General features: G+C 42.2%; 1 protein-coding gene across 4 annotated transcripts; it reads left to right on the top strand.

Annotated features, from left to right (window-relative positions):
• Window positions 1-2,497: 2,497 nt before the first annotated feature.
• Window positions 2,498-14,120, top strand: LOC120055944 (protein SSXT-like). Of its 4 annotated transcripts, XM_039004014.1 has the most exons (11): window positions 2,498-2,663; window positions 3,548-3,624; window positions 3,775-3,859; window positions 5,251-5,410; window positions 7,270-7,500; window positions 7,664-7,825; window positions 8,198-8,275; window positions 10,472-10,594; window positions 12,031-12,167; window positions 12,569-12,631; window positions 13,401-14,120. In XM_039004014.1, the coding sequence occupies exons 1-10, from the start codon at window positions 2,595-2,597 to the stop codon at window positions 12,584-12,586; spliced, it is 1,140 nt and encodes a 379-aa protein (XP_038859942.1). In that variant the 5' UTR covers window positions 2,498-2,594; the 3' UTR covers window positions 12,587-12,631; window positions 13,401-14,120. The 4 variants fall into 4 exon arrangements, with proteins under 4 accessions (XP_038859942.1, XP_038859943.1, XP_038859941.1 ...); XM_039004015.1 differs by lacking the exons at window positions 8,198-8,275; window positions 12,569-12,631 and adding an exon at window positions 9,941-9,988; XM_039004013.1 differs by lacking the exon at window positions 12,569-12,631.
• Window positions 14,121-18,402: the final 4,282 nt, after the last annotated feature.

Below are 18,402 nucleotides of genomic sequence, written 5' to 3'. Positions count from 1 at the left end.
CAATGTATTGACATGTTGGTATTATTTTGATATTTCAGTTATTACTTCAATTTATTTTTAAATATCTCACGAAGATAAATGTGTTAATGAGATTTTCGACCCCTCTAATGGATTAGCTAATAGGGTTCAGAATAGCGTCCTATTCTATTAGTTTTCTCCTAGCAGCTGGAAATTATGCTGGCAGTGCGATCGTGTAATATAATTTTTCAAAATAAGATTTGCCCTGCAAAGACATACTAAACTGGGAATATCGATTTGTTTTTGCACTCTAGTGCAGTACAACTGTTTTTCGCAGCATTGCAAAGCTTTGAAAAATGTATTGTAATGAAACAACAGGGAGCAGGTCTCGAACCGTCGACCTTCTAGCCTTAGGTCCGGCGCGCTATCGACTGTGCCGCAAAAGCATGCTCGTGCGGCAGAGTCGATTTCCGCGATTATAAACCCAGGGTCGTTACACTACTCCCTCCTTTCAAAGAGCGCGTCCTCGCGCTAGCTACGTCTTACAGGAACGCGCTCACCGGCCAAGCACACGCACTGTCGTGGATGCAAGGTCCGATCACTTCTGACACCAATGTAATGAAACAGCAGAGAGCTCGAGGTCCGGCGCGCAAAAGCATGCTCGTGCGGCAGAGTCGATTTCCGCGCTTATAAAGCCAGGGTCGTGATAATTTGAGTAATTTAGTTTTTTTATAGTATTAGTTAGCAAGTCAGTTAGCAACAAATTCTTACTTACAATGACAGCCTACCCCGGCCAAACCCTAACTCAGATAACACAAAGTTAGGCTATATATAAGCCTAACTTTTTTATCAAAACAAAATCTAATGTATTTACAAGTTACATGTAATGAATATTAACCAGGCCACAGTATAATTGCACTTTTTTTACAAGTTGTAGGCTGATATATACTTCTTATCTGTCAAGGTTAACAGTATACAGTAAAGGCATGGGCCTGTTAACTAGTTTCTGACGGGACGCCCCCAGGTGGTGAGGGTAGGAAACAACATCTCCACCCCGCTGATCCTCAACACTGGGGCCCCACAAGGGTGCATTCTCAGCCCTCTCCTGTACTCCCTGTTCACCCATGACTGCGTGGCCACGCACGCCTCCAACTCAATCATCAAGTTTGCAGACGAGACTACAGTGGTAGGCTTGATCACCAACAACGATGAGACGGCCTACAGGGAGGAGGTGAGGGCCCTCGGATTTTGGTGTCAGGAAAATAACCTCACACTCAACGTCAACAAAACAAAGGAGATGATCGTGGACTTCAGGAAAGAGCAGAGGGAGCACCCCCCTATCCACATCGACGGAACGGTAGTGGAGAAGGTGGAAAGTTTTAAGCTCCTCGGCGTACACATCACGGAAAAACTGAAATGGTCCACCCACACAGACAGCGTGATGAAGAAGGCGCAGCAGCGCAGCAGCGCCTCTTCAACCTCAGGAGGCTGAAGAAATTTGGCTTGTCACCAAAAACACTCACAAACCTTTACAGATGCACAATCGAGAGCATCCTGTCCGGCTGTATCACCGCCTGGTACGGCAACTGCTCCGCCCACAACTGCAAGGCTGTCCAGAGGGTAGTGAGGTCTGCACAACGCATCACCTGGGGCAAACTACCTGCCCTTCAGGACACCTACACCACCCGATGTCACAGGAAGGCCAAAAAAATAATCAAGGACAACAACCACCCGAGCCACTGCCTGTTCACCCCGCTATCATCCAGAAGGCGAGGTCAGTACAGGTGCATCAAAGCTGGGACCGAGAGACTGAAAAACAGCTTCTATCTCAAGGCCATCAGACTGTTAAACAGCCATCACTAACATTGAGTGGCTGCTGCCAACATACTGACTCAAATCTCTAGCCACTTTAATAATAAAACATTTGATGTAATAAATGTATCACTAGTCACTTTAAACAATGCCACTTTATATAATGTTTACATACACTACATTACTCATCTCATATGTATATACTGTACTCTATACCATCTACTGCATCTTGCCTATGCCGTTCGGCCATCGCTCATCCATATATTTATATGTACATTCATTCCTTTACACTTGTGTGTATAAGGTAGTTGTTGTGAAATTGTTAGATTACTTGTTAGATATTACTGCACGGTCGGAACTAGAAGCACAAGCATTTTGCTACACTCGCATTAACATCTGCTAACCATGTGTATGTGACCATTTGATTTGATTTGATTTGAAACTAAGCATATTTGAGACCCTAATGAGTATTTCCCACCCCACTTTATCTGAGACAAGTAGAAAAGTTCTCTCTACAGCCCAATATTCTTAACATACCAGGGTCAGCATTGTATTTTTGTATTATTGGTCTTAAAAATTGCACAATAAAAGTGGCCATTGATTTTAAAAAATGCAATTTCATTTGAATTGGTTATTCACCTTGCAATGTTTTGAAATGCGGGATTTTATTGTGAAGGTTCCTCATTACCGTATGAAAGTGACGTCATTGTTTGTGCTGCTGGCAGAATTCTAGTTCATATTCTAAACTGCCTGGTTTGAGTTCTACATATTTTTTAGCTGTTTAGTTCTATGTTTTAGTTTATTTCGCTTAATAGCAAATCACCATGTCGGTGGCGTTTGCACCTCATAGACAACGTGGAAAGGGTGATATAACACCCACTGGAATTCAAAAGGTAATTCATCTTTATCACGCACCACAACAGAATGGATGCGGATAGCACCCAGCTGCTGCTAGCTAGATAGCTAACTAGCCTAGCCAGTGCCCAGGTCGAGCTATAGGCAGCTAACGTTAGCTAAGTAAAGGGAAATAGATTGGTAACAATGTTGCTAGGGTAAAGCGCGGTCAATATGAACTTCGCGGGAGTGGGCAAATCTAAAAATAACGATTTTTTTTGTCGATTCGATGGACTAACATTACATTTGTTTCTGATATGAATGGAGGCCTACTAGTATTTTGTTAGCTGGATTGTTAGCTTCTTTTGTTAGCTGGCACACAGAACAGTAACGTTAGCTGACACATGCTTTGTTACTAGGTAGAAAAAAATGCAAAGGCAGTTTGACCAGCTAGTTAGTTAGTGTTGTCATTAACATCATATACTACTCTACTCTCAAATAAAATAATATGATTTTATGAGTAGTCTGGATTGGAACGACAGTTTGTCCTCTGGAGTTATACTGTCTATGGTTCAAAACGTTAATACAAGTAACATTGTTTCCATGTATGCATCACAATTCCCCAACCTTTTTTACATTGTATTTACTGTATTCTCTTAAATCATTTTTCACTTTAAAATGTATGCCAAACAAAAACCAATGATTTGTTAAATTAGACAAACCATACAACTATGCACATAGACGAATTTTAACAATGACTAGTTTGCTAACAGACAGCACAAACCATCATTCTGTTACCAAACTTTGTATCTGCACTGTTCTTCAAGTAAATGGGTTTTTGTGAAGTTCAGTGGAAATTAAAAGTAGTCCTTGTGCATGTTGTATGGTTTGTTTAGCATATGAACACTAAGTTTTCTTCCTGTTTTGCTCTGTCATGTTTCAGTTACTGGATGAAAACAATCAGCTGATTCAATGTATAATGGACTTCCAGAGCAAAGGAAAGACGGCAGAATGTTCACAGTAAGTTATACTTTATGTACAACATCTCCATACCTGATGAGCTTTCAGGCTCCATACTATCATGTATCTGAGTTTTTGCAGTGTATTGATGGCTCCTCTCCCTGCCCTTTTAAACGTTAACATGTGTTTTTATCTGTTTTCTGTCAACAGGTACCAGCAGATGCTCCACAGAAATTTAGTTTACCTGGCCACAATAGCAGACTCCAATCAGAACATGCAGTCTCTGCTCCCTGCTGTGAGTATGGGTCCAGGGCGGAGAAGGGCAGTGATGTTACAAGAAGGGGACAATTCATTGGTGCTGAATTGGATTCACTCTGACACATTTCATCAAGTTGTACAGACACTGTACAATTAGAAATACGGTGTTGTTCTTGGCTCCCGATAGTTCAAGGATTGTGTTCAGTGATTTTAAATCTCCAACTAAGCATAGGGCTTTTTTTTTTAAACAAATGTATTTTACCGTTATTTAACTAGGCAAGTCGGTTAAGAACAAATTCTTATTTTCAGTGACGGCCTAGCAACCAACAGTGGGTTAACTGCCTTGTTCAGGGGCAGAACGACAGATTTTTTACCTTGTCAGCTCAGGGATTCGATCTTGCAACCTTTCGGTTACTAGTCCAATGCTCTAACCACTAGGCTACCTGCTGCCCAAAACATGACTCTTTGATGAAGTGGTCTAACAATACTCCCTCCATAACTATCATGTATTCTGTTATCATAATTTATAGATCCTGACTTGAAATACGGGCATAGAAATGCAACAACAGAGCTAAGAAGAGCCAAGCCTCTTTATATGCATTACACTGCTAGCCAGGAACTTCACCAAATTCCACCAGTCCAGGAAATGAAGCCAGTATAGGGGTTTCCCATCCTATTCCCAGTATATCTAACCCTGTCAAGCTCTGACGATAGATTGTGCGGTGCATGTGAGATTGAATGTAATAATATATGCCTCATATGCCACCAATGGAAGCTTGCCCTGTCTCCCCTGCTGTTGGTCAAAGGGGTGTATAATGTTCACCTAGATGCTCTGTACTTGATTTCAGAAGTGTGACTCCCCTACTCCCCCAGAGGTAAAGCTTGAAGTGAGTATGGGTGGAGAATTGGGGGTTAATTTATGATAGGGTGTCTTGGTTCACACAATGTTCATACTGTGCATTGGAGGCTATATGATTGATATTCAAACACAGGGTCTTTTGTTGTGAAACTTCATATGTGATACCTCTTAGATAGACTGCTGGTGATAGGCTAATATTGATGGCCTTTACAATAGTATTGTACTGTGCCATGTAAAGGTATACTCTTGTGTTGATAGGTTCTGCTTTATTATATAGGCTTACTTGTTGCTGCAATCTGGTGCTGTGAAATAGATGATAGAATAACATGTCAAATCCAGAGATTATATAACATATTATATCCACAGAAAGGCCGGAGTCTTTAAATCCTGTACCTTCAATATAATTTGCTTTTATTTTAAACATGATCATTTCTGTTCTTACATTTAAGAACCCATGGTCATCCGTCCATCAGTCTTCCTCCCTCTCCCACCGCTTTTTCTCTCATACATGGCTGAGATATGTATCTTAACATGGCTGGTGTTGCCCTCTCTGTGTTGTCTGTCTGCAGCCTCCTACTCAGAACATGCCCATGGGCCCTGGTGGGATGAACCAGAGCGGAGCGCCGGGCCCCCAGCCCCCCCACGGACACAACATGCCCTCTGAGGGCATGGTCAGTGGCGGACCCCCAGCCCCACACATGCAGAGCCAGATGAACGGACAGATGCCTGGTAAGTGACCTCCCGTCCTCCCTCTATCCCTGTCTCACTTACTAGGGTTGCCTAGCAACACCACAGAGCTGGAAGAGGAGGGGAGGGTGCTCTGTTAAATGATGTCACCCGTCTGAGCTCTGGTTGTCTTGGACTCCACTTCACTGTGGTTGTGTTTGTTTGTGTGTGGGGAGAATAGGGCTGTTTTATACTGTTCAATCCAAATTTAAACCACAAAAAATCTGCAAGGTTGCATGGTATGGGGAAAAAATGTAGACCTAGTTATTTGGTGTACTGTTTGAATCATTATTGACAGGTTAGGAACCGAAGTGTTGGTCAGTGTTTCCAGGGGACCCTAATAAGGTGTTACATTAGATGTTTTATTACCTGGGCTGCGGTCCAAACATAAAAGACACCCTCGCCTTATGCCCTTGGGGAAAGCCCCGTCGCCATTTTGGAGGGCGGTCCAAATGATAAGCCAAGCAAGGGAAGTTTGCAACGTAAGCCCCTCAGCCCTCGTTTTTAGTCGAGTGTACAATTATGTTCACTCCGGGGCCTGAAACTCCCCATAATTTAATTTGCAGCGATTGTACATCCACTAAGAAAAGTCAGCAAAAACTTAGAAACAACATCAATGGAGTCAACATACAAGTGTATGTTTTTGTTTGGTTATCTTTTGGAAATTGTAGAAATAAAACATTTTCCTCCTTCAGAAGTTCCAGCTAGGCAGGCTAATATTAGTTAGCTAATTAATTTGCTAGCTATCGTACAGTTGGCGTATATTAATAGTTATATATTTAATTTAAGTAGACATACACTCATAAATGACTAGCGCATGTAAAGCACCCACAAGCTACCAGTGGCTGAAAACACAATTTATTTTTATTTGTTTCACCTTTATTTAACCAGGTAGGTCAGTTGAGAACAAGTTCTCATTTACAACTGCAACCTGGCCAAGATAAAGCAAAGCAGTGCGACACAAACAACAAAGAGTTACACATGGGATAAACAAATGTACAGTCAATAACACAATCATCGTGGGATGTACGAGTGACGAATTTCCGGCCAAGGGTGGTCCATTTAAAAATCATTCCTTCCTATCTCGGCCTGCAAGTGTATACTCGTCAGACGTCATGATACATCATCAGAAGTGTCCACTTAATTTGAAGGCTGAGGGGACAGGGTGTTTTAAGTGTTTGAACCGCAGCCCTGATGTAGCAAGCTAGCTAACATATTCATGCTTTGCCTATTCCTCTGATTTAGAATATACCATTGCACAAACAACATGCTTATCTAGGCCTACACCAGCACTGGTACCAGGCTGTATTAGCTAGCTGACTCTTAGCTTGCTAAATGTACTAACTAGCGATTAGCATTAGCGGCTAATGCAAATTCTTTTAGCCACAACTTGCTAAGAAAAGACAAGTAGTAGGTTGCAGACGGTAAAATACACAAACCAATAGTGTAATTATAGAACATTTGTGCAAAGCAGCATCGCTGTCACCAACATCTTGTTGTATCTATCTAACCATGCATAGTGAACAGCAAGTAAGTGCTTTTGACTCCATGGTTGAGCAATTGCTCTCTCGTTGAGTAACATGGGGCAGGGTTTGGTGTGGGAAGCGGTATACCGCCCAGCCCTAGGGGCTAGACTGTTAACATTTAGTCTACTTTGTTCTGCCGCAGGGTAGATTGACCAGTTATTACCAGTTGTCAAGGCTCTACAGCGCACATGCTTGTAAATATTAGAATAGGGAGAAAATACTTTCTCAGGAAAGCTTTAATAATGTTTTAATTAAATAATTAAATCTTTGATCTCTATACTGTATGGTCTAATATCTTCCTAAAGGTTGAATGATCTGTCGTTCTTTTTTTCTCAGGGCCTAATCACATGCCCATGCAGGGCCCTGGGCCGGGTCCCAACCAGCCCCCCAACATGCCTGGCAGCGGCTCCATGAACATGCCCCCCAGCAGCCATGGCTCTATGGGCGGCTACAACCACGCTGTGCCCTCCTCTCAGAGCATGCCTGCCCAGGGCCAGATGAACATGACCCAAGGACCCATGGGTAACTACGGCCCCCGGCCCAACATGAACATGCAGCCTAACCAAGGTACAGGAAAGAGGAAAACAAACGTGTCCTTGATAGACCTTCTCTTTGACCCATACACATCTTTTGATGATGACATCCATCCATGGATGCTTTATTGTTGAGTTTTTTTCAAATTGGTTTCTGTAATGGCATACTGTGTGTGTTTGTGTTGTTCCCGCCCCAGGCCCCATGATGCACCAGCAGCCTCCCTCCCAGCAGTACAACATACCCCCTGGAGGTGGCGGGCAGCACTACCAGGGCCAGCAGAACCCCATGGGCATGATGGGCCAGGGGAACCATGTGATGGGGCAGAGGCCCATGCCCCCTTACAGACCCCCACAGCAAGGTACGCTCTGCTCTACAGAGTGGGCACTGGGACAAGGCGCTTGGTTTGACTTGACACAGGGCTGAAACCTCTTCTCCTGTCCGTAACCCCCTTTCCACTTCGTCTTTTAAGTGGAACTATCTTTCACTTACACTGTCGTTGCTTGTAGACACAGGTAGCCCCATTACCATAGAAGGAATACCCAGATGTCCTGAAGGTTGTTGTCAGCCCCAGACAACTGAACTATAGTTTGGGGACCAGGAGCTCTCTATCAAATAAGCGGCCCAAATTCCAACCTCACTCCCCTTTCCACACCGAAATTCCCCCCTCCCCCCCACTCCCGCCCCAACAACACCTTGAATCAACCTGTGTGTGTTGTGTGTGTGTATGTAGGACCCCCTCAGCAGTACCCAGGGCAGGAAGACTACTATGGGGACCAGTACAGTCACGCAGGACAGGGAGCCTCAGAAGGTAGGAGAACCAACCCTCCAACCAACCGCTCGTAGAACCAACCAAACCTCTCCGTCCGTCTAACGTTCACTTAGAGAAGCTGTATTGAGGCATGTAGAAGGACAGAAAATAGCGAGTACCAAAACAACATTCTATGACAGTGACACCATCCCTCAGCTGAAGCCAGTGAATTGCTCAGCACCACTTTACACCCGAAACGAATCATCAGTGGTTTATCTTGGTTCCACCGCAGTTATCTAGAACATTTGTGGAAATAGAGAATGGAAGATGTCAGTTGGACAGTCATGGTGCTCTGTAAGCCTGGCAAGAAGGAAGCTAATGTTTGGTTTGCCCGCCCACCATCCCACCGGTGATATGCGTCTTCGATAAACAAATAGCTAGTTATTCTGTTGAACCGTTTTCTTGTGGAGGTGTGGCTCCATGCGTACCGCGATTCAATCCAGGAAGTTGATCTTAGGTGGTGCTTTTAGCAGAAGCGGAGGTCCTACTTTAGCAGAAGCCCCACACACGAGTTGACAGATGTTGCGTTGAAGACTCCTGGTGGAAAAGGAGACTAGTTGGACTGGGATTTTTCACCAGTGATTTCCCACCCCTCCATAGTGATTTTGCATCATAGCATCCCCATCAATTATTCTTAAATTAATAACTTTCTCTTGCATGTATCAATCACTTTTTACACCTTTCTGAGTTGTCTACATTCTACTCCCTTTCAAACTTTGACACAGTACTCTCCAGTCTCATAGCTAGGTTGTACTCTAATGGGAATTACAGGATTTAAATATTGTCTTGTAAAACTGTATATTCTCAAAAGAAAGTGAAACAAATATTCCAATGTTTACTTATCACTTTTGCAAAACCTATATTTATGAACATTGATACCCACACACACACAGAGACATTGCTTGAAGCAATATAAAATATGTACTGATATTTAACAATCTGTATATTTTTAATCCCCTGACTTTCCCCCTCATTGACTTATCACCTCAAACATGGACATGAAATAACATGTCTTCCTATCTCCTTGTGAAATAATGCTTTAGGTGGTTTACTACAGCCACCGTTCCCTGATCAAGGCTTTGATCCCTCAGAACAATACTACCAAGGAGGTATCTATGTAGCTTCACAGAAATGTACTCACAGGGGGAAAGGAAGAAGCTAAGCTAAAAACACACGACTTATGGAACTTTTGTGTTGCTTCTGCTTTTACGGAGACATTTCTGAGACTTCTTTCCAAATGTGACAAAGGCTATTGTGTTTTATAACTGCAGTAGCCTAAATGCTAGCTTTTTACAATTAATAACATAACTCAAGTACACTTTCTATACCGGTATTATTTCCTCTGTTAAGCCTTCCCTGGCCAGCTGAAGCTTTCTGAGTTTGTTCTAGTCTCTGTTTTCTGGCATCATGTCCCTCACCGCTATGCACGTGACTACTTTTAACCGTTGATGATTTCTCACTCACATATTTCATTTCTCATAAATGTTGTCGTTCCAGTTTTGTTTTATTAATGGCTCATAGCAGGTGTCAGGTAAGGATGCTAAAAAAAGAGTCACTATAACAACCATGTTGCATATAAAAACAAACAAAGATAAACTTAATGTTTCAATGGGCATGCTCACAGTGTTGGTTCTTTTCTCCTGTGGTTCTTGTCTTGTCTGCCAGAGCGAGACCCAGCAGCCAACCAACAGTCCCCCTATGAAAAAGATAATGGTTTGTTAACTTTGTTTGTTAACAGCCTAAATCAGTGTTTTCAAAAAACGTTCTGATCAGGATTAGGGTCAATATCCTGTTCAATTCAATCAATTCAGGAAGTAAAATGAAATTCCAATCATGGTGTTGGTTCTTTTCTCCTGTGGGTTATGTCTGCCAGAGCGAGACCCAGCAGCCAACCAACAGTCCCCCTATGAAAAAGATCATGGTTTGTTAACTTTGTTTAACAGCCAAAATCAGTGTTTTCAAACCAATTCTGATCAGGGTTGGGGTCAATATCTTGTTCAATTCAGGAAGTAAACTGAAATTCTAATCATGCTGGAATAATTGGGAATTGAATTTCAGTTTACCTTCCGACTTGAAATGGACCCCAAGCCTGATTCTGGCCACTCTAAGCACTGATGTCTGCTGTGTTGTCGTCAAACCTGGTTCAGGTACTGTAATATCACAGATACCGTAATGTCGCTCTGTTGCCCCCGGTAGGTAATGCCCAGTATGGCCAGCAGCAGGAGGCCTACCAGCAAGGTCCTCCCCAGCAGCAGGGCTACCCCCCACAGCAGCAGTACCCCGGACAGCAGGGATACCCTGGACCGCAACAGGGCTACGGTGGGTGGAACCTAAGCAATATCACTGAATCTGTCTTTGTCTGTCTCGGTCTTTCTCTCTCTCACTCATCTTGTTCTCTCTCACTATTTATTTTCTCTCTTTCTTGTTCTTTCTTTCTCTTTTAATTTTTCCATAGCCTATTACTTTGTACACTTTTTTTGATTTACTGAAATGGGAAATAAATAGATGTTGGTGTGTGCCATTACTCTGATGGCAGTCAGTCCACACTCATCCTGTAGGATTCACCATTTACTTTCCTTTTCATTATCTTGAAACATCAGTCCAAAATTCCAAATGGCACTCACCCAGAGCCTCACATATGTTTACTGAACCACACCACTGTTTTGCTAATTGAAATGGTGCACTTTCAATGTTGCAGCAGCGCAATCAAGGCTACACATACTGGCACGTTGATCAGAAGCGGTAGCTGGCAGACATTGGCGCTGTGTTAGGTGTCCCTCTCGTACTATGGTGGGTCACTGTACAGGCCTAGTTACTGTGTGATAGAAAGTATCTGGTCTCTGAAAGCTAGAGATGGCGAGAGAGTGAAAGGAATAGGACACGCTTATGGGTAATAACCCTCGGCATTGTGGGTGTGGGAACCACAGCCCCCCTCTTTCGTTTAAAAAATCCTGTCAGCTCTCCTTTCTCTCTGAACCAGAGGCCTTTCTCTCATGTCAGTAATGAGCTGGTGGAGAGAGGCAGAGGCTATGAGTTGGGCTCCATCTGGCTCACATGCGCTCATGCTTGTTTGCTCTCGCAGGCGGGCCACACAAGGTTAAGCTTTGCGGTAGCGGCGTCTGCATTACGAGCACCTAATGACGTTTGACTTGGCCCAGTCAGTCAGTCAGTCATCGTATCACTGATCAGCTGTTAAAATGCCTGATATGGCGCTACGCGGCGGTAAGGTAGCTGCAGTGCAGTGGTAGTATACAGAGGCGGTCTGATGGAGTGATTTTTAATGAGGCTTCGCTTATCTAATGAGGGCCCACTGAATCTCCTTGATGTCTCCTTTCATTAGAAAACTTAACACACAGCTCCAACAAGTCAGACTCTCATTACACAGCAGAGTAGGCCAGTGATAATGTGGAGCCAAACTTCAGCAAATGGGCCAGGGCCCAACTAATACTACTACTACCCACCAGTCTCTTTCTGCCATGCCTCTGGCTGGCTGTCTGGTTGTCAGTGGATATGTCTATTGGGGAGCTAAAGGTTAATTGACACTCAATGGTTCAAGAACAAGACGTGGCATAATAGGCATCAAACAAAACAAAGTCAGTGAATCAAGCGCGCTGTTATACTCCCAGGTTGACTGTGTGCTTTTTGTTATTGAACAGACCAGTCTTCTTAACTGGTCCTATATGGTGTGAGAACTGTAGCATCATGTTTCAGTCAGCATCCATAACCTTTTTCTCTGCTCTGTCCCCCCTCCCCAGGTCCGTCCCAGGGAGCCCCAGGCCAGTACCCCCAGGGTTACCCCCAGGGTCAGGGGCAGCAGTACGGGGCCTACCGGGGCCCCCAGCCCGGCCCCCCTCAGGCCCAGCAGCAACGCCCATACCCAGGCTACGATCAGGTGAGTATGAGCCCATGAGTAGGCAGGCCTAACCTCTATCTGTATGTGACTCTTATTGTGTCCTTTTATATGTTGGCTAGAGATGGATAGAAGTTAAAAATGTAACGTGAAGTTTATCCAGGGTTTAGGGAGTGTCCATAAGCAAGAGACCTGGGTGGAGTGGGTGTCTTGTGCATGCTGACATTGTATGGGGAGTTTAAGACGAGTTGAATAATATTGGATAATACAGCAAGTCAGACCAGAGCAGTGCAATGCGAGGGCAATGTAGTGTCTCCTCCCTAAACGTAACTGACTTTTGAGATTGTTGAAGGGGAGGGGAGAGCTACGTGTTGCCCTGTATTTTCTGTGGTCCTTTGCGGGGGCCACAGCAACACTTTGATTCTTTATCTTTGAATATTCAGGGACACATGAGGAAATAAAGACCCAGGGATTTGAACCCCTGACTAGTTCTGTAAGAAGCAAAGGTAATGGTAAAATCTGGACGTGTGACCGTTCGCCTAGCCTTGATTTGCATTTGTCATGTTTCTCCTCCTGTCTTCTATTTAAACATCTGATTTCCACCTTTACCTCTTTTTGTAACCAGGGGTCGAATTCTATTCTTGAGGTCTTCAAGCATATTCTGTAGGGGAACTTAAAAATAAAATGTTGATGGTTTGGAATTGACTAAATCAATCAAAAGTATAACTCCTCATGCCTTGGGTTATTATTCATCCCTTTTCATGCAATATACTGCATTTAAATGTTTTTATGCGTAATTTAATTATGCACTGTGTAGAATAGTATATGATCAAAGTAAGTCAAATTTAAGCAAAATAAATCAATGTGTAACTAAACTTTTATTCCTAAAGAGCAGCCACTTTCGACCCCTGTTTAGAAATGCTCCTGCAAAATACAAAACGTGGGCCTCTTATCGTGTGAAATGTGCAAGTCGGAGAGAAGCATTTTGCCTACTGCTACAGTATAACTGACATGAAGTTACTTCCCTCCTGTTGAGCTTTTCTGTGGCCATGCTGCCACCTGCTGGTTAAATATAGCCAATGCAGCCACACAGGAATAGTCTGCATCTGTATCTGTAACAAAAGGTTGATAACTAGCTGCTACAGATGTGCTTGTTTGCATTCTGTTTAAATATGTAAATATTACCATTTCCCTAATAAATGCCTGTTTGTTCAGATGTTCGGATGAAAAGTAATTAAGATGTCCATTTACAGTACTCCCTTCCTCCCTCCACAGGGTCAATATGGAAATTACCAGCAATGAGAGATGGTCATGGCAGTCACTCAGTCAGTCACCAAGAGCCCTGCTCTGACCTCTAACCTCTGACCTCTGTACAACTGTTATCTGGACTTTTATAACGGCTGCAGCTCACAGAGACGCCCACACACACACACACACACACACACACACACACACACACTTTGCCCTCTGTATCCCCTATGTCTGGGCCTTATGTAATGAGATGATTGTGTTCACTTCCATTTCTCCCGTTCTGGTCTGAGTTAAGTCTCAAAGCAGCAATGCCTTAAAACCAAACAGAGCTGCCTTATCCAGAGCACTGCAGATTGCGAAAAGGGCAAGAAATTACACGTAAAATTCATTTTGTCTATATCACAGAGGACAGAAGTATACAGAACTGAACTTCACACTCTTGTATGGCAATGTTTCTCCATCTAATAGCCCCCTTTTCATAAGAAGCAATAATGCCAATGGGAAGTGGAGGGGTGGGACGAGGATGGTGTGAGGAGATTTTACACCAGAAACAAAATTCTGTAAGGCTATGTTATATGTCAAGGTCAACATATGTGATGATGATGTAAACATGTATTTTATGATTTTTAGATGGAGCTAATTTTGTATAAGAATTTGGAGTACTGTTGAATATTGTTTCTTTTTTCCTCCTGAAGTGTTATGTCTCTTGATGTAAATTGTGATTAACATTGTTTTCATCTGCTATTTTGCTTGTTCTTCTGTTATTTGTACCCCCTGATTTCCCTTTGCTTCTTCAATGACTTGTACATTGAATATGTGCTTGGGGTGAACAAATCGAATGCTTTGGTTTTATGAATGGATTGTACATAGAAAGCCCTCAAACAAACTGAGAACACCTATCTGTGTTGGAGCATCAGTGGTGAAACATTATTTCTTTGGGCAACAGAACATGACCTGTGAGTGGGGCTGTATTCTGACTTTGAGATCTACAGTATGTGTGTAACTAGGGTTGCAAAGCTACCGGTAATTTACCAAAGTTACTGGAATATTGTGTAATTTTAGTAATTAACAATTTATTGTAACTTTGGTAATCTAGTAATCTATACTTGAATAACTTTTAAAAACTGTATTCGTATATAGTGTTCATTTATTATATCTGTGACCATATTGTCCATGAGTTTTATATTAGATAGTAGTGCGGCAGGTAGCGCGTTGGGCTAGTAACCGAAAGGTTGCTGGTTTGAATACCTGAGCCGACAAGGTGGAAAATCTGCCGACTTGCCCTTGAGCAAGGCACTTAACCCTAATTTCCATGTCAAACACCACATTTCTCTGGACTTATCTGGTGTATGTGACATTTTTTTATTTTACCATATTTTTCAAGAGAAAATAACCTAATTAATGGCAAAAAGCATCTAATCAACAATTACATTATTTTTTTCACTAATCTAATGATTTACTTTTTTCACAACTGCCACCAGTTTGATGCCCAAACATTAATAAAACATATTGACATAAAATAAATGTCCGTATAAAGGAAATTTCACGCTGAAACCCTCATATTAAACACCAATGAATGGTATTCATTTAGTTTATTTATATTTAGGATTGTTGAACAGCTTTGTCATATTTTTTTACCTCCGGTATCGGTGTCCCTAAACCGGGACGGTTGTTGCTAACGTATGCTAATGTGACTAGAATGACGTAAGTAACAGCCAACTTTCCAGGACATAGACATGTCTTATATGGGCAGAAAGCTTAAATTCTTGTTAATCTAACTGCGGTCTAATTTACAGTAGCTATTACAATGAAAAAATACCATGCTATTATTTGGAGAGTGCACAACAACAAAACACTTATCATGGCAACTGGTTTGATACATTCACCTCTGAAGGTAAATAATGTACTTACATTTAGTAATCTTGCTCTGATTTGGCATCCTGAGTGTCCCAGAGATAAAATGTAGCATAGTTTTGTTTTATAAAATACATTTTTATATTCAAATGTAGGAACTGGGTTCTGTCTCCGGCCCCGCCCGGCCATCTAGATGTGTGAAGGTTAGTGTTTTTTTTCTGTAGGGAAGCTAATTATCAATCATGTATGACATTCCTGAATGTGTGTAAACTTTCATTTTTTATTACCATAGCATTTTTGTATGTTCTCTATAGTTATGTACTTGAAAATGTATCAATTGACCAATTCGGCACATTTGGGCAAACTCCTGGCAGACTTGATACAAAATATAGTGTACTAATATAATGCTTCACTGGATCAGTCTGAAACTTTGCGCACACACTGCTGCTAACTTGTGGCCAAAATCTAAATTACACCTAAACTCCTATCTGATTGTATGGCCTTTCTCTTGTATTTCAAAGACAATGGAACAATTATTTTATGAAAATGCATTTTTTTTTTTTTTTTTTTATCTTTTACCAGATCTAATGTGTTATTCTTCTACATTAATTTCACATTTCCACAAACTTCAAAGTGTTTCCTTTCAACTGGTATCAATAATATGCATATCCTTGCTTCAGGTCCTGAGCTACAGGCTGTTAGATTTGGGTATGTCATTTTAGGTGGACATTTAAAATTAAAATAAAAAAATGGGCCGATCCTCATCTGATTAAAATATTTCAGATATTTTACATGTTGTTACCCACACAGAGGGCCAGAGATTATTAGACACTTGTCATAATCTGAATTACACAAATGGGCCACTAGATGTTTTCTGACAGATTTGTAAAAAAAAAAAATCCTTGGAAGATAAAAACAATTCTGGTAGTTTACAGGTCAACTTTGAATGTTTCAAGTAATACACCCTCCCTTTGCAAACCTAAACAAAGCACAAAGCATTCATAAAGTGTCTCAGATTAGGACAGCTGAATTGGGATCAGTTTTGCCTTTTAGATAATATGTAAGAATAAATAGATAGGGGAGACCTGATCCTAGATCAGCACTCCTAGTCTGAGACGGTTTATTAATAGGGCCCCTGAATGCTTCCAGTACCCCCCTGCTTCTCCTAAAAGTTGAATTTAGAAGCATGTATTTTATGGCCTTGGCGCTTCAGTGTGCTCTGTTATTGGTAGCTGGATAAGAGGTGAATTCAGTTGGGGGATATTCCCAACATATGTCTAATGTGCATCGGACACAGCTCTCTGGAGAATAGTGTCTGCTCGATACATTACGTTTTTATCTGCAACTTTCTGAACATTTTGCCCGTGCTGAATATTCCCATAAAGGGTCTGAGGGAGTGCATTGACCACAGACTGCCCGGTCAGACTGTCGTACATTCAGTATGTTCAGCCCCACATAAGCTTGTTTCAGACAGAATGAGTCTTCTTTACAATGTTGGAAGACATTTCTCCCCTGAATAAACTTTTACGTTTTTGTCATTTAAGAAAATGTAATGTTGTATGTTAACCACCAACAAAATAATATGAGTTATGGAGTATAATGTAAGTAACCACCAACAGAATAATATGAGTTATGGAGTATAACGTAAGTAACCACCAACAGAATAATATGAGTTATGTGGAGTATAACATAGGTGTTACGTTATACTCTAAACTGAGTGTCTTGCTGTAATGATTTGAGATACATTTCCTATGATGTCATGCAACATTTCACTCTTAGACAGACTGTGGTTGTGTTATTTTATGAAACCTTGGGCTTGATATACATTTGTACAATATGCATACATCATGCACATATTATAGAGAAGATAGAAGTATGGTGATTGGTTTCCAGTCAGCCTCAAAGATACTAACCTTGGTATGCTTTAGTACATACCTTGTAATTAATGTTTTGTTTTTCATTTACCCTGTAGCCAACATGATGTTACTGTAAGTGTCATTGTGATGTGAAACTGTACAGTATGTCACTGAAAAACTGCAACAATAAATTGCTTGAATTTTTTTAATATACTTGTGTTGGATTTTTATGCAATGGTCTTTCTTCAAATGTCTCTGTTCTTCAAATGCAACGACATAGACAATGTTGTCTAAGTTTACTTTGTGATTTTCTTGTTTTGAATATCTGTTCATGTATTTACTGTACACTATTAGCTCAGTAAGTTCCCACCACACCCTGCATTCCAGATGTATCAGGAGAGGTCCCGGATACATTTGCACCAAAAATTACCTTCCCGCTCAGCTCCCCCTCCAGAGGGACTACCTGTCATGCACAGTAGGGGGGAGAGCTACAGATGGTGCACCAGATGTGTGTCCGGAACACATGACCAGACTGGACATGGTGTTAGAGGGCCACTGCCTGACCCTGCCCTGGTGCTGATGTGTTTGTGTGTTAGAGAGGGTGTTTATAGATGTCAGACACTAAGAGAAAGACAGTAAGAGAGAAATCTTAAATGTGTTTGCGCTCCTTTATAATGATCTCTTTGTGTGTGTGTGTGTGTGTGTGTGTGTGTGTGTGTGTGTGTGCATGCGTGCGTGTGTGCGCGCATGTATATGTGCAGTGCTCAAGGTCTGGTGGCGTCACCCCAGCACCATCCTGCTCCTCCACAGCTGGCCGGCCCACCCTTCCCAGCTGCCACTGGGGCTCCCCCTAGCCCCTCTACTTGGCAGACACACCGTTTTGGGCGCTCCCCCACCAGCCCTCCCTGGCAACTGCCACCCTCAGCTGCGCACTTGCAGACGGGAACGGGGTCGTACAAAGTCACTCCTCCTGTGACTGTCTGGTGCCACGGGGGACAGAGAGATGATGAGGGGATGGGGTGGGAGGAATACTTTCCTTATACCCGTCATATACCGTCGGATCTCTTTTGGGCACTTTATCAATTCAGCAAGATGGACACATCACAGTCAAATTTTCGAGCACAATAGGATAGTGGAGGAAAGTAACCCCTCAAAGTGTTTTTGATGAGTAGGCTAAATACTGTTTAGTCTGAGCCTGCTAATCTTTATGTAACGGTGAATTGTTGGAAGTTTTTATTTACAGTATGGCAAGAGTGACTGTTACATGTAGCAGTAATGGGCCTTGTTTTTGGCATGAAGTTAAGGTATCATTTTCC

The sequence above is a fragment of the Salvelinus namaycush genome, chromosome 11 (genome assembly GCF_016432855.1).
Source record: "Salvelinus namaycush isolate Seneca chromosome 11, SaNama_1.0, whole genome shotgun sequence".
Classification (NCBI taxonomy): domain Eukaryota; kingdom Metazoa; phylum Chordata; class Actinopteri; order Salmoniformes; family Salmonidae; genus Salvelinus; species Salvelinus namaycush.
This window is presented reverse-complemented; position numbering and strand designations above follow the sequence as displayed.

What these genes read in the sequence shown, in the direction of transcription:
- LOC120055944 (XM_039004013.1), top strand. Translation starts at nt 2,595, where the DNA reads ATGTCGGTGGCGTTTGCACCTCATAGACAACGTGGAAAGGGTGATATA. An exon ending in TGCAGTCTCTGCTCCCTGCT is followed by an intron (nt 3,860 to 5,250) that starts GTGAGTATGGGT and finishes GTCTGTCTGCAG; the next exon opens with CCTCCTACTCAGAACATGCC. An exon ending in TGGACCGCAACAGGGCTACG is followed by an intron (nt 10,595 to 12,030) that starts GTGGGTGGAACC and finishes CCCCCTCCCCAG; the next exon opens with GTCCGTCCCAGGGAGCCCCA.